Below are 16648 nucleotides of genomic sequence, written 5' to 3' on the forward strand. Positions count from 1 at the left end.
CCAAAGCAATCCCCGGTGCCGGAAATCATTCTGAATTTTGTCTAGAATGGGTCTTTTTCGCGCTCGAAAAGACATTTCACCACGAACATTGTGAACTCGGGCTGGATTTCGTGGCAACACCCATGCACCGGGAGTCACATAACGCAAGCAGCCCCATCCGAGCACAAAGTTTCAAGGGCGTTTTGATGGCGAACGGGCTCGCCGCGGCATCTCGCGGAGGCCGCGGAATCTACGGAGCACATGGATGTCAATTCCGAAATTTATGGGTATAAAGTTGTCATAAACTTTTGATGTGAAAGGTGCATTGACGTTTCCAAAGTTGTGCTTTAGATCTTCAATTGCGGAACATTGTGGGTTAATGTTCGTATAAATATTGAACGCCAAAGGTGCATTGACTTTTCTAAAGCCTTACATCGGACCATACAACGAGACAAGCCAAATAAACAAACTATCAGATATGTTGACAAAGCCAGCAGCGAGGTCCGATGAGATGAAGCGTTGTGGTGGTTCATTTGTGCCGTCTTGACACAAAAAGAAATATCTTTTTTTTTTCACCTACGCCAAAGCATCCATATCAAGAAACCAAAGCCAGCCAAGGTAACTGTATACGTTCTTATTTATTTTTTCTACTTCGACTTTTATTCGCGAGGATACATTGAGCCTCTTACATTTTTTTGTCCTCCCTCCCCTACTCGCGGGCTGTCAGAGCCAGCCAGAGCTCATGCGTTTTTCTATTGTTGCTGTGACCACCGCGCGGTGCACTTCGGTGCGCATTCGCTTTTCCCTGGCCGAGTGCATCTTCGCCTGGCAGAATTTTGGACGCCTTCTGGCTAGCATACGAGAAAAAGAAACTATCGTCGCTCGCCGCCGTCACTGTGGGGACTCGACAAATTGTACCGCGTTCGCTTGAGCGCAACCTCTCCGGAAAGTCTTGTCTCGCCAGTGTAGGATACCGAGCACTATGCGTATGGTTCTCCTTGGACCAAGCGTCTCACGTTTTCTTCGATATTCCTTCGGTAGCTACATTAGGTGCCCAAAGTAGGCATTCGATCGCGGCCAACATATTTTACGCTTTTTCATTTCGGTGCCCCGGCCACACAAAAGAAAAAAAAATGACATTGTTGTGGCGCAGCGAATACTCGCATGGTGAAAGTTCGATTTTGTTACTTCTTTTGCGGACAGTAATGGGCCACGGGACGGTTCAGTTACCGGATACTCTTATTATATGGTATTGCGACATCAATTATATGGACACTCCAGGCCCAATGCTGCCGTCGCCGTCGCCCTCATGTTTCAGTCCGAGGGCGATAACATCGGGACCGAGCGCCGCATGCTGTATGTGCGAGTGAAAGCGTAGGGAGGGAGGGGCGCGGCTGGAATGGATTAGACGACGATGGTGGCTCAGTCTTGCGTGCGCAAAGGAGAAAAGCGGGGAGGAAGCATGCCGCCTTCCATCGCGCGCGATACTTCGGAGGGAGTGGATAGAATGGGGGCGGGATCTAGAATTCTGTGGATCTCTGATTGCGCAACATGTTTATTTGCCTTGTTTGACGCATTATATACAGTTACTTATATAGATACGTAGATTTATTGGAGACTTATACGTATATTTAAATATCTTGTTGCGAGGTTCTGTGAATACGTGCAACGTGCAGTGAACTTTGTTTCCAGCGACACTTTTTTGCCTTTGATCCAGCTGTATCTTCATATTTGTATATTCCATTGCATCTTCGTATTTCCTATGTACGAAAAGCGAGTAAAATGAAAGTGATCCAACCAGCCCCGGGCAGTAATGGTTCGGTTCACTATCTGCGAGGCATGCGTGTAGCACACTCATCTCTCATTTACAAAAGTGACATGCATGTGTGAGGATAAACTTATTTAATGCTCTCATACACTGGGTTGAACATGGTTGCGTGACATAATGGACGCTCCAGAAGTTGAGCAGCGTGGTGTCCTGAGGTTTTTGACAACTGAAGGTATTTTCCAAAAGAAATTAGTCACCGTATAGCTGCCGTGTACGTTGAACATTGCATTTCATTGGCCACTGTGAAGCGTTCGAGCACACGGTTCAAAGAAAGACGTGAAAATTGCAAAGACGATCCAAGGCCGGGCCAAAGCCATCGTGCAATCACCCCTAACAAAATTGCAAAGCTTGATGAGCTGTAGAGGCAAGAACGGAGGATAAGCATCGTTGAACTGGGAGAGCGTGTAAACATCAGTCACGGTTCGGTTCACGCCATAATTCATGAACATCTCGGTTATCGGCTCTTGTGTGCGCAATGGATGATAAAGATTTTGAACCACCGCCAGAATACGGAGAAGTTCGGCGCTGCCTTTACTCATTTGATCCGGTATCACAATAAGGGTGACGATTTCTTGTCTGCAATTGTGATCGCGGACTAACCATGGTGCCATTACTACGAGCTTGAAACACGACGGCAAAGCTTACAATGGAAACATTCGAATTCACCACCCCCAAAGAAAGCAAAGGCCATCATCTCCGCAAGAAAGGTGTTGTTGACTTTTTTTCTCGATCGTCAGGGGCCATTATGGATAGAATTTGCTAAATCTTGTCAGGTTATCAATTCTTTTCGTTATTGTGAAACGCCAGATCGGCTGCGTGTCACGATCAAGAACAAACTACGTGGAAAATTGACGAATGGGGTCATCGTGTTCCACGACAATGCCGTCCCCACGTCACTGATGTGGTTAATACAAAACTGGCAATGTTCAAGTGGGAAACGCTGCAACATCCGCCATACAGCTCAGACCTGTCGCCTTGCGACTTCCACATTTTTGGGCAACCAAAAAAAACACAGCTCAAGGCAACTAGATTCGTGTCGGATGATCACGTGAAAGAGTCAGTTGCAGACTTTTTGAAGCAGCAACCCAAGGACTTGAATGAGACTGGAATCACGTGACCTCGTTAAACAACGGGACAAATGTCTAAATAATCATGGAGACTGCTTTTAAATAAAGTACCCCGTTTGTAAAAGATTCGCATTGGCTGACTTTGATTTGATTCGCCCTCGTATATTTTGCAGAACTTCGGCTTGTTATACGTGCTCTCTGTTGCGGCTATAATTTCAGTGCAATTATTCACGATACACGACCGGGGACAGCTGCTCCTGCGTAATACGCTGGAACAAATGACAGCCTCATTTACATTTTTCACTGGCCGTTGCATATGTGCAAGGATCTAAACAAGGTTCTTGAACGACAAAGTTTCATTACAATATTTGTCCTCAGCTTGTTAATTACATGGCCTTTACATTTTTCATAGCAGCGACATGCACTGCTTTGCTGGTTTCAAACTGATATAGTTCTAAAGTTCGTGTGATATTTTCTTTACTTAATCAATAGAGAAAAAAAACATGGAAGCATTGACGTCAGTTATTTTAGGCACAATTTATGGCACATACAAGCATATTCTTTTATCAAAAAATACATATTTTACTTGCTTTGACAGTGCGTAGCGTTCAAGAATTCACCTCCACCATCTTTAGCAATGGCAACGCAGTTATTATTCATGTATTTGATCCCCGGACAAATTGCTTAAGAGGAAGCTTTAGCTCGCGCCCAGCTTCAACGCGGCCAATTCAAATACATGTAAAACGCAGAAACGCTTTTCTGAGGTGACCCCAGGATTGCTTTTAATTAAATTTGTTGCATTTCAGAGAGAAAGTTAAATTCAAGTGTCTGTTGGAAGTGTAATTTCGGTTTAGAGAATCTCGATCTTGAAAAACTCGAAAGTTAAAAAAAAATAGAAGCACGACGTTTACAAACTAATAGCTCTGCAGCAAGCACATATATCGCCGTTCAGTAAACGGCATCTATTATAACAGTGAAATCGGACAAACTTGGTGTGTCATTTCGCATCTTACGTGAACTGGTCACGTTGTGTACATGGATTCTGCGAAAGCCGTATTTCCATGATGCTAAATTTCTTGAGATTCATGTGTAACATAGCAATTTTTTTCCGCTGTAGATGCACTATTAGGTGCAATGCACAGAATTGTGATATCATTTATCATTGCTGAGTTACAGAGTTTTAAACTTGATGGTTTTGTTTTCTGAAAATTTGCGATTTTGGTCAATTTTTAATAAACATTCACTATCTAAATAAAAAATTCGAAACCAGCAGTCACTAGAATTTACGTTTTTCTTTTAAATGCAACAAACCTCGTCAAATTTGGTGCATTGGTTGCCGAGAAAAACGTATTCTTCTTCTACATGTATTTATATACAAGCACTCGATCTAAGGCTTCCTATTAAGGAGGAGACTGAGCTGCAATGTGAGCCCCCCCTCCCCCCCTCTCCCCGAACGAAATTTCTGGCTACGCCACTGGTCGTTCAGGAGGAAATAGCAAGTTTGGGCCTTCCATCTCTCTGCTCAGTCCGCCATACAAACACCTACCAGATTTCTCGTGCTCCTCGCTCCCAGACGCAAAGCTTTCCGCCACTCCGTCGCAACCCAGCTGACTGGCACACTGCGGATGATAGGCCCATCTGTTTTAATTGTTCCCGTATTGAACACATCGCCCGTCATTGCCGCAATCACTGGTCGTCGCCTCCTCGGTGGTCGTCTCCGATAAGGAAAACCACTTTAATAAGGAAATCTGGACAACTGGTGGAAAACTACCCACAGAATGGACACTGGCACAGATCGTACTGTTGCCCGAACCAGGAAAGCGGAAAAGCTTTGATCAGCTACGACCAATCTCACGAACATCCAGTATGGGCAAAATCTTTGAAAAAGTGGTACTAGCTCGCCTCGAACAATTAACAGAAGGAGGGCTCCTACCAACATCTATGCACGGATTCAGACGAGGGATGTCTGTCCAGGACATAGTCTTATTGCTCAAGGAGGAGATGCTTAACCCACCTCCAGGTAGCCCCAACAACTTACTCCTTGGGGTTGACATCGCAAAAGCCTTCGACGACATCACGCATTCTAACTACTAGATGGTCTCACAGCCACTGGATGCGGGGGACGCATATTCGACTATGTATCTGCATTCCTTGGCAATCGCAAAGCACAGATTGGCATGGCCCACACTAAGTCACCACCATACGACCTCCCACTGAAAGGCACGCCACAGGGTTCCATCCTGTCCCCATTCCTTTTTAACATCGGGCTCCGAAAACTAGTCCACAACTGGAGGATATACCGAACCAGGCTGTGCTTTTTACGCGGACGACATCACACTATGGGCAACCAAGGGCTCCTATGGAGAACGGCAATATGTACTGCAAACCACTATAGACAACATTCAAGGCTACCTTCCGACAGCAGGTATGACCTGCGCCCAAAACAAATTAGAATACCAGCAAATAAGACAACCGCGCACCCAGTCCATCTATGCACTCCCCTTCTCCTGACGATTGCCGGATAGGGCATCAACAGGGCCCCGGTAGCGAGAATCCTGGGCATGCATGTACAAGAAAATAACAGCATAAACGTCAATAGACAAATTCAAACACACCGTCAAGAGCATTACAACGCTCATAGTTAGAATAGCAAGAAGTAAAGATGGGATGACAGAGGTCGAGACACTATGCCTCGTACAGGCCTTCGTCCTCAGCTGAACCTTCTTCGCCCTACCCTTTCAAGCTACACGCAAGACCGAAATAGAACACATCGACAAGCTCATATGAATTGCATACTAAGCTGCACCGCAACTTCCGAACAGCATGAGACTCATGTCGACGGCATAAATAACACATGAAGAACTGACAGCCGCCACGCTAATCGCACAAACAGAACGACTGCAAACACTGGGATACCCACTCACCCCCAATACTGGGGAGACGAAATGGCCATCGTACTGATGCACCTACGGGCACGTATAATCATGGAACCGGTCCCCAAGAACATGCATCCGCTCTACAACCAAAAGCGGCGGCAAGCGCGAGCACGAAAACTCCTCCAGAGAACGAACGATCCTGATACCTACTACGCCGACACTACCTTTTACTCCACACCACGACAGGGCCCCAGAAAACAGGCATATGCAACGGCAGTAACCAACCAAAACAAGCTGGTGGCCTGCGCGTATATACGGACCAGATCAAGCGCCACCGCAAAGACAGTGGCCATAGCCCTCGCAATCAGAAAAGCAGAACCAAAGGGTCGCTGCGCACACATCCTGACGGATTCACAAGCCGCCTGTCGGTTATATCTCAGCGGCACACTACCCAGGTGTGTCATCGATATCCTGGGCCCCAGATTGATTGAGGACCATGCCATCACCTTGTGCCCAGGGCACACGGACCTGGGTGGCAACGAGGAGGCGGACTGTTGGGTCACGGACTTGCTGGCCGAGCTGCAGAAACCTCCTCGGGACCCCCCACAGATCACCATGAAGAAACCATCACGAGCAGGTAGATTTTGAAGAACCAGCGCCTGACCAGACGGAAGTGCGCTCCTCCCGATCCCAAGTTTCTTCAAGCTGCACTAAAGGTTTCAGTTTCTTGTAATTATATCGCATACTTTAAAAAGTTGCCCGTATATATATCGCTGTACTGTTCTGTTAATAGCTTATTAGGAGCCTAGAAAGCTCCTAATAAGCTTTCTAGGCTCTGCCCTCGAATTTGCAGTAACAGCAAACGAGGTTGGCAAACCAGGCATGAATGCCCCTACGTAAGGTGGGCGAGCATGCGCTAAAGCTAAGGAGGAAAGATGACAACTCTGCACATTTAGTTGCCCATATCACGACGTGTGGTTTCGAAGCACGATTTCGTGGGATCATCATCTTAGGTAAGTTTGCAAACTACACGGCTTGTGTATCTTTAGAAGCCTTCTATTGTTGGTCACGGCTGACTATAATACTTTAACCGGACCTCTCCTCACCCACAGGTTAAATGTAGCAAGCTGATTCGAATACGGATTTAGCGGTCCCAAAAAGCTGGGCATGATGCAAGTTGCGCAAGCTGACATTTGTTACGGCAGGAACTGCCCAGCAACGCGAGCGTGTATAGCCAATCCCGTGCGTCGTCAGCTACAGGGCGTCCCGAGAAGGCACAAAAGGCAATCCTCGCTGTCCAAGCAGGGGATGCGTAGTAAAGGAAAACATTACTTATGTGGTAATTGCATTCAGAAAGAAAATTTTGCTACAGCTGTACTTTTGTTGGACTTTCTAGTGTGGAACCGAGAGTGCGCGAAATCAAAAGTGAGGGGGTGTGCAAATGACGAATTTTTCCCCGCCCCCCACTTTTGACAGTGGGGGAGCAGCTGCCCCCCTCGTCCCCCGGTAGATACGCCTATGCTACATGCAACGCCGCATAGCTTCTATCATCAGATTAGTCGCCTATTGGCAACGACATTCTCTGAGTTGCTTGTTGGTGCGGTGGCCAAATCTCTCCTGCAGAAGGTAAAGAACAGAGCTGGAAAGGAAGGGGCACAGACCCAGTCACAGACGGCGAGACCCTTAATCATGCCTTATATGCATAAGGTCTCGCACAACTAGAAGGTCGTGAACAGGCATCGCATTCCTGTGGTCTTCACGGCTCCTAATAAGCTTTCTAGGCTCTGCCCTCGAATTTGCAGTAACAGCAAACGAGGTTGGCAAACCAGGCATGAATGCCCCTACGTAAGGTGGACGAGCATGCGCTAAAGCTAAGGAGGAAAGATTACAAATCTGCACATTTAGTTGCCCATATCACGACGTGTGGTTTCGAAGCACGATTTCGTGGGATCATCATCTTAGGTAAGTTTGCAAACTACACGGCTTGTGTATCTTTAGAAGCCTTCTTAATCTAGAAGAATTCACCTGTCTGTACAAACAAAGCGTCTATTCTTTGTTCGCAGTGCTGAGCTGAGCTTCTTGAACTCAGTTGTCTGAAGCAGGTAGCAGTAATGTTCACCCTCTTTAGATTAGTCCTTGTCACGTTCGCATGGGGAAGGGGGCGTGACACTTGTACCTGGCTCTCTTTATGAAATCAGAGGGTGTGTATATTGAAACAAACATGTGATCCTTACGTATATGTGTCCTTTTTCTTGCTATATCTGAAAGCAGCTATGTTAGATCAACTAGCCCAACATACGGTCCTTCTGATTCGGAATCTGCAATACAGAAAAAACACAGTCAAAATAGATCCACGATGTACAGCTAGCACCTGCACATGCCTTACAGAGACAGTATCAACATTCAGAGAGCAAAGCGCATTTACAATAACAACTTGTTTTTAAAGTCGCAGTTTCACCAAGAAGGCGAAGCATTGATTGCGATAGCAAATTATAAGATAGCTATACAAGGTAAGGTTAGTAGTCTTATCGGTCGTATAAACTGCAGCAAACATTCGTTTGCTAACTAAATTAGCAAGCACGTTGTCACGCAGGCACAGGGAAATAGTAACACTCCTCCCTCGATGACCTTGGACGCTCGCTGTCAGAACGCTGGCGTGACGAAGAGCGGCAGCGGCGGTGAGTGAATTCCCCTTCTCGCGGCCTCTCGCTTTAATGTGAACTGGACAGCGCACACAAAGCCATCAGTTATCTCAGGTCGCATATCATTACTGTAATGCTACTGTGGTGCCGTGGGTAAATAAATAAATAAATAAAATTCGAACACACCGGAGGTCACCTCCAAGACAAGGCGCGCGCAGCGGCGCTGAGCTGTCGCAGCCGGAGTAGAAAAGGAGATGCGCAGTGACAGGCTTCCCCCTCCCTCCTCTTAGCGCACGCTCACCTCCCCGCTACACTCCCCTCCCCGCCCCTTGTGCGTGTGAGAAGACGCCACCGTATCAAGCCACTATCCTACTCAGCTCACCGTCGCAATCCTTCTCTAGCACCTGCAGCACGCGCACGTGGCCGAGATATTAACGCACTTGGACTTAATATAAACCATCACGGTAACGCAGACGACGGCGAATACAGTGAAAATTCGCGTAGAGTATAATTGCTATCGCAATGGCAAGGGCACACACAATTTGCAATGCATGTCATGGGCAGCAGTAAATGGTACACGGTTTATTTCTTGACTTTTCCAAAGCCTTTTACTTTGCTGACCCCAACGTTTTGCTAAGAAAGTTGATCTGTTTTAGTAATAAAGGCATTGTGTGATGCTTTATTTGTGTTGTTTATTGAGCTCATTTATGATTTTGAGAAGAGAGGTAGCCGGCACTGTCAACAGGCGCCAATACCTTCTTGCATACAGTTATTCAAAAGAAGTTCGCCGACGATTACGATACTCCCTAATGAGAAATTTGAGCGCAGCTGTTTGCGTGTTTTCATTTTACGATATATTGGCTTGGGCGGACAATCTGGCTCGTGCGGTACGTTGCAAACGGAGCCAAGTGTGGTGCGACTGCCGCGCTAGCCTGGAGATCACGAGGGCCAGCGCGTTGGTGACGCGTGGGCGCGATTCACAGCAGCCGCCGCCCACAGGACTCCCAGACGCGCGCGCAAACTCTGGCGCCATGTACAAGCCATCGTGACCTCCCTACGCTTTTCTTATCACCCTTTCGCCATACCCTCCTCATCTGCTTTCCGCCTCATTGTTCCACTCCACCCTCCCCCTCCGCTTTCATCCTCGCGTTTTAACGCGACAGCGTTAAGGAGCTCGTGTCGCAGAAAAGCCGGTGTCATCGGCGTCGGCGGCGTTGGCCGTGAGCGACAAATCCCAGCAGGCACTTCATGAATAAAAAACAACTTGCAAGATGGGCTGGGTGGGAATCGAACCAGGGTCTCCGGAGTGTGAGACGGAGACGTTACCACTGAGCCACGAGTTTTTTTTATTATTATTACCGGCTTGGTAAAAGAAAATACAACGTGAGTATTACATGGCCATAAAAAACAACTAGTCAATGCCGGATCAGTGTGGTGTGATAAGAACGATGCAGGCTAGCCACTTTGTCCAAAGCACTTAGCCAATCAGGAGGATCACTCTGTGCACAGAAAAATTCGCGTATATATAACACACTTTCAATGAAATATTCATGTGCTGGGGCCTGAACAATGCGCTCATGTCTAATATCCATACGCGTTCGCCACACACTGTGCATGCACAGAAGCATTAACAGATCGACAGGCACTCCCTCTGGTTCCGCGCATGGCAGGAAGCGTATTCCGAAAGCATTTAACGGCAATTCCTTTTTTAAGGCTACGTTTTAGAATATCCCACAAAAACATTGCGTCATGACAGTCCAAAAAGATATGCTCAATCGTCTCCGGCTTTTTGCATATAAAGCAATTCACAGACCAAGGTACAAAAATGCCTTTACTTTGCAGCCACGGTTTCACTGGGAGAGTGCCTGTATGTAGTTGAAAAAAGAAAGATTTAACAGAAGCTCTTACCGGCATTCGTTTAACTCTCTTAAGAACATCTCGTTCTGAACCTAAAACAAATACTGTACGGTACAACGGTACAGGCAAGAATACATCAACAAGATCTTTGTACAACTTCTTACTAGGAACAACGGCCAGATATTCACTAGAAAATCTTGCTTTTAGTATTCGGAAAGACGCGACCACTTCACGCAAAAAAGCACTTAAAGGCATTGGACCCGTATACATGGACGACACTACATAATCAGGCAATGAATCACGCAGTCTAGCTTGAATCATTGTTCTCAGAAAAGCATCCTTTTGATCACTCAAAAAAAGAAACCTGCTTACAATCTGTTTGAGGAACAAATGTGACAACCCCAGCCCCCCCATTCAACACTCTATGGAACAGATTACTACGACTTGTACGTTCCCATGTGGAGGCCCAAATGAACATCGCAAATACTCTATGTAGCTTTTGCACAAACATCTTCGTCAGACATAAAGCTTGCATCACATAAAAGATTTTCGCGACGAAAAACAAATTACACACTGTGGCTCTTGCAAACATTGAAAATTTATGCCCTCCCCATTTGCCGGTCTGGGTTTACATTCGCACTACTTCATTGTCCCAATATTCTTTGCTATCTCGGTAATGTTAGAGGGGGACATCTAGGTAGGTACCTGGAGTTACCGTCCATTGCATGTTACAAAAAGTCTCGGGCTTGTATTGCCAATTCCCATGCCAAAAACCAAGACACTTGTTCCAGTTGATAGCACTTCCACTTGCAGTACAAAATTTTACAGCCTCTTGTACAACTGCTTTAACACTGTCATGGTCAGTACAAAACACTGCTACATCATCAGCATATGCTAAAACTCGAACTTCAGCTTTATGAAAAGTGTAACCCCGAATGTTTGGGCACTTCAGCAGCCGCAAACAAAAGGGCTCGAGGTAGAGAGTGAAAAGCAGGGGGATAAAGGGCAGCCTTGTCTCACAGACGACAGCACAGGAATACCATCACTTAACTGCCTATTAATTATCAGCTTCGCTATACAACCATTGTACATCATTTTAACACCTTCTGTAATAACAGTTCCAACATTGATATGGTCTAGGATCGAGAAAAGAACTTCGTCTACGACTTTATCGAACGCCTTGTGCAGATCTAATTGCAACATAGCCACGCGCCCATACATTCCGTCACAGCATTCAAGGACTGTTCTAGCTGTGTGAACATTGGTAAAGATTGACCTGCCTTTTATGCCGCATGTCTGATGTGGCCCTACAAGTGACGTAATAACACTTTGAAGGTGTCGAGCTAAAATCTTCATGAATATCTTATAGTCCACGTTTGTTAGACTGATGGGACGGTATGATTCAACAGACTGTAACTTAATCGGATCATTCGTTTTAGGAATTAGTACTACGTGGGACGCTCGGAAGGATGGAGGACTTGCTTTCATTTCATAGAATTCGCTAATCAGCCTTTCAAGTGCGACTGCCATTTCTGTTCTAAAGGCTTTATATAGAGATGCACCGAGACCGTCTGGCCCAGGCGACTTGTTTGAACTAAGCCCCAGAATCGCTGATTCAATTTCCTCAGCCGTAATACTGGCTTCTAGAGCGTGCACAAGGTCATCCTCTAATCTCGGCATCAGCGATAGGAATTCTGTTCTGAAGTAGTCAGTGTCCGGAGTATTAAGGCTGAAAATATCTGTGTAATGTTCGACTAATGCCTGCTTGATTATTTTTCTTCGATTTGTGATTTCGTTTTGATAGTATATTTCCGTTATCTCTTTCGACAAAGCGTGCCTTTTTCCATCACTGCGCGCGCGTTTGGTAGGCGTCTCTCCGGACCATAGTTTCTCGTTACGCGCCCTTATCACTGCGCCACGGTACATTTCTTCGTCTATTGCTTCGAGCTTAGTTTTAGTCTCTTTAATTTCTTTCGTGAACAACCCCGTTCATAGCACTCCGTACTTAGCATAAAATCTAGGGCACTCTGCAGCTCTTTAACTCGTTGTTTTTCTTTTCGCCGGAGCGCACATGATCTATCAATAGCGGCTATTTTAATATCAGATTTGAACAGCTCCCATACTTGCATAAAACTTCCGGAGTTACTTCGCAGCATGTTAGCTATATAATCCTTGACTTTAGTCACGCACTCTTCATCTTCCAGTAATTTATCATTAAACTTCCACAAGTCCCAATTAAATTTTGCAGCTATTCTCTTCGTACCGATTGTAACCATGACTAGGCAGTGATCACTAAAAGAGACATAGATCGTCTGATAGTCAGAACATAACAGCGAACATTCGACAGGAACATATATACGGTCCAATCTAGCATGACTGCCTCCCTGAAAGTGAGTGTACATTGCCTGGCCTTCATGCGTCGATATCAAGCCTACATCTTCAAGGTCGTGCTCACCTACAATTTCGGAAAGTAACTCGGCGCTCCGATCTCGAAAGGAACGGTTTGTTGTCCTATCCTCTGGTCTACAGACGCAATTGAAATCACCAAGCAAGATCACCCGCCTTTCAGTAAGCAGGACAGGCTTCACCTGTCGGAAGAAACTCTCCCTTTCAGCAATTGCATTCGGAGCGTATACACACACAGCTCTCCAAGCCACTCCATCCGATTCAAAATCACACATTACTAGACGCCCACTTCCACACGAGAACACAGTATCGACGGCCCCAATGCCATTTCTTTAAAAAATAACGCAACCACCCGCCCTTCCAACAGCATGACATACGCAAACGCTGTATCTGCTACGATAGACCGCTACCATTCTGTCTGTTTGTTCTTCGTCTTCAATTTTAGTTTCCTGAACCGCGAGCAAATCTATTTCGTTTTCTAGCAGAAGGCGGCTCAGTTGCAGTTGCCTTCTACGCGCCGACAGGCCCCTTACATTAAGCGTAGCAACACGTAGGCTGGACGTGAGGTTGGTAGTCATATAAGGAAAAGGGAGACGCCGATCAGTCTACTCACACATCAAACAGGGTGAATTAACATCCATTAAGGCGTTTGAGCTTAGTACTGACCCGATCGATGACCGGGCTTCAACCGTTGTGGCAAAAGAAGCCTCCGCTAAGGCGGAGGGAGAGCAGACGCAGTACTGCGTTCCGGTGGCAATTTCGGTTTGGGCTTCAACGGTCCGCGGCGCGTTGAAGGTGCCTTCGGCGGAGGCTCCTCACAGCGTTCACCCACCAATCTCGGTTCCTGACTATCCGAATCCTCGTGAGCCCGCTTAACTGGTACGCTTGTCGCTGCGGGCATCTCGGTATCGGCGTCTTCCTGGTTGTTGCCCTGCTGCCCCGTCGTAACCAGGCTTACAGCAGTCACGCTATCCGTTTTTCCGGAAGGAACGCTGGCTTTGATGCGACGGCCGGCTGGGTTTGGTCCTTACCGGCTTGGCTGGTATCTGCAAGGGGTGCGGGTGCGCTTTCCTTGGATGTTGGCTCCTTGGTAGGATCATCTCCCCCACTTCCGTAGGTTGCTTCGACCGCGTCTGCTACATCCATGATGTGTTCGGCCGCTTCATCACTTCGTGCCTGGCCCGTAACATTAGCGTAGCTACGCACGCACTGGCTCTCATCGTGACCGAAACGCCGACATAGCCCGCAGCGTGGCACCCGACACTCACGGCGTATATGTCCTTTTCCACGGCACCGAAGGCAGAGCGGAGCCCTACCAGGAACATGGACGAGAGCAACGTCCTCACCAACACGCAACTGATGGGGCAAGTCCTCGATGGTAACACCCACCTTCAGTTTCAGTGTAACCGACCGTGTTGTTGAAGCCTTGTCGACGCAGCCTTTAACCTTCCATTTATCGCGGGTTATTTCAGTCACTTTTCCAAACGCTGCTAATGCCACTCGCACGTCGTCGTCTTGCACACCGTGGAGCAGCCAAAACAGCTTCAGCCTGACGCCTTGGTTAATCGGTTCAATAACCACGCAGCGGTGGTCTTTCACATTGAAAGCTTCGGCCTGCAGAATCTTTGTCTTCGCTCCTTCGCTGTTGAAAGTAACGGCCCACAGGTGGTTCATCTGATATGCCCCAAGGGCAACCACATCCGGCAACAATGACAGACGCGCTAGGGCGTCGCGAAAATGCTCGACGCGATAAGGCCTGGCGGTGACGTCACCATGCAAAAATACTGTGTTCAAAACACTCGAACCTGATGGCAGGTGCGGGACAACCATTTCATAATCCTGGGCAGGCATTACAGTGCTCCTGATACCGCGACCCGGCTGGGCCGCTAAAACCGCTCCTTGGGAGCCCATGAAGTACACGTCCGTCACGCTCGGTGGCCGGAAGTCGTCTCCACTGAGCCACGAGTTCGATGCTTCAAAGCGGTACAAAAGCGCCTCTAGTGGACGCGGTGTTGCCTTAGAAACGAGCTGTTTCTAAGGCTCAGGCGTGCGTCGCTTGCTCAGGCGCACATTTCGTTGTCGCGCCGAACGCTGCGTTGCTCGACGCTCACCGCGTCCGATGCGGGGCGCATAGTTGCTGCGCCGTATACCCCATTGTCTTACATCCCTTGGCGGGTCGACGGGAACGCTGTCGCGTTCCACTCTTGAAGGCGAAGCTTAAGCGTCCTCCAAATTTTTTTCCATCTCCGCTGCTCTCCGCGTTCACTTTCATCTTTCGCTGTGTCCTTGCGTTCGGTTGCGCCGACGCCGATGCTCGCCGCAGGACCAGGCGCCTAAGGGCTGCGCTTTAGAAACATAGGCTTAACTGGTGAACGCCTCTATTGAGAGGGTTCTGGTGTACCTCAGAGGGGGATTCTCGGATGGTTTCGTTTGTACTTTATTTTTATGAGATACCACCATCAATAATGAACGTAAACCTGTTGATGAAACTAGTGTTTTTTTCATTACACATTTAATAACGATATATAATCAAGCACTATCTAATATACGTGTTTAGGTTACTCGAACTGAGAAATACGTTACCAACACTAAGGCAGTCTTGTTCCATCTACGTAAAGTTTGTTGAGCTTCTTCCACTTCAGTTAAGAGATGTGCAAATGGAGCTCGTACTGTCAATATTAACAGTGGCAATTACTTTAAAGAACAAATTACATGGGATGACGACGTCAGCCATATAATCAGTAAACTCTCTAGAGCGATTAGTACGAGCATCCGCTGCTATCTTTTCAATGCCCTACATATATAAACATGCTTCTTTACAACGCTGTAACAATGAGTTAGCCTTCTTTGGGTACATTACGCGCATTCCAGGGGCTACTTATTTATGTATTCTTCTATGTTTGTATCTAACCATCTTCCTGCCAACCTCGGTCAGCGGGTAGTCAGTGGTCGAATATGGTTAGCGCATCGGGCTCCTGTGCTGAAGTAACAGGTTCCGAAACCAACCATCGGATCAACTTAGGTCACTGAGTATTTATGTATACCAAATACCCTAAAATGCAAATGCATTGCAGGGGGGAGTGGTTACAAAGGAACGGTAGGTTATACAAAGCTATACAAAAGAAACGGTAATACAAAAACTAATAAGGCAGAATACAAGAAGTAACGGCAAAGCAAATACAAACAGCGTGATACAAATAAAATGACTCGCAGTATGGCACAGTTAGTTGCAAGAAAAAAAATGCAAATAATTATTGAACAAAGCATGATCCGTAATGGAAACAAGATTGGCCGGAAGGTGGTTCCATTCACGTGAGGTGTTCGGTATGAAAGACTGTAGAAATGTCTTTGTGGGAGAAGATGCACACCCTACTTTATTAACATGAAAAGTACGTAGGTGGAGGGATGAGGCCAGCGCGTAGGTGATGATGATGGTAGACTCTCTGAAAGGGGCATTTGCCCATGTATACATACATAGGCTGGATTTCATGTCGATGACATTTGTACTTTGAGCATCGCTAGACATCACAAAACGTGCATAGTTATTCTGGAACATTTCGAGTGATTGCAGTTATAAGGGTCACAGACTGAGGCTGTGTATTCCAGCATTGAAATTATTAATGTGCTAAGAGATTTATTAGCAACGGGCGCGAACGGGTAGCCGTCACAAGCGTTCGGCGAAAGACAGCAACCACGAGCTCATGCCGGTAGCGATGGTGCTGTGGCGCAGGCAGGCTACTTTTCTTCGTTGCAATCGCCCTCCGCAGAAAAGGGCGCCATCCTGGCGGCTTAAGGCGAAGAGACTACTATTGGGTCGTAGTACGGCTTAAGGCGAGAGACGTGGACAAGTTCGCGGCCGCGATGGCGTAGGTCCGTCGATGGCGTGAGGGGCTCTACGATGTAATTGACGGAGAACGTTTGCTCCAGAACGCGGTAGGGTCCTAGGTATTTTGCGACAAGTTTTGAGGAGAGGCCGGGTGTAGTAGCGGGTAC

The 16648-nt window shown here is 47.0% G+C and overlaps 1 protein-coding gene across 1 annotated transcript; it reads right to left on the reverse strand.

Moving 5' to 3' along the window:
* Nucleotides 1-9724: 9724 nt before the first annotated feature.
* On the reverse strand, nt 9725-14715 carry LOC142583397 (uncharacterized). Its single transcript, XM_075693846.1, has one exon. The coding sequence runs from the start codon at nt 14564-14566 to the stop codon at nt 13619-13621; it is 948 nt and encodes a 315-aa protein (XP_075549961.1). The 5' UTR covers nt 14567-14715; the 3' UTR covers nt 9725-13618.
* Nucleotides 14716-16648: the final 1933 nt, after the last annotated feature.

The sequence above is a fragment of the Dermacentor variabilis genome, chromosome 5, assembly GCF_050947875.1.
Source record: "Dermacentor variabilis isolate Ectoservices chromosome 5, ASM5094787v1, whole genome shotgun sequence".
NCBI lineage: Eukaryota > Metazoa > Arthropoda > Arachnida > Ixodida > Ixodidae > Dermacentor > Dermacentor variabilis.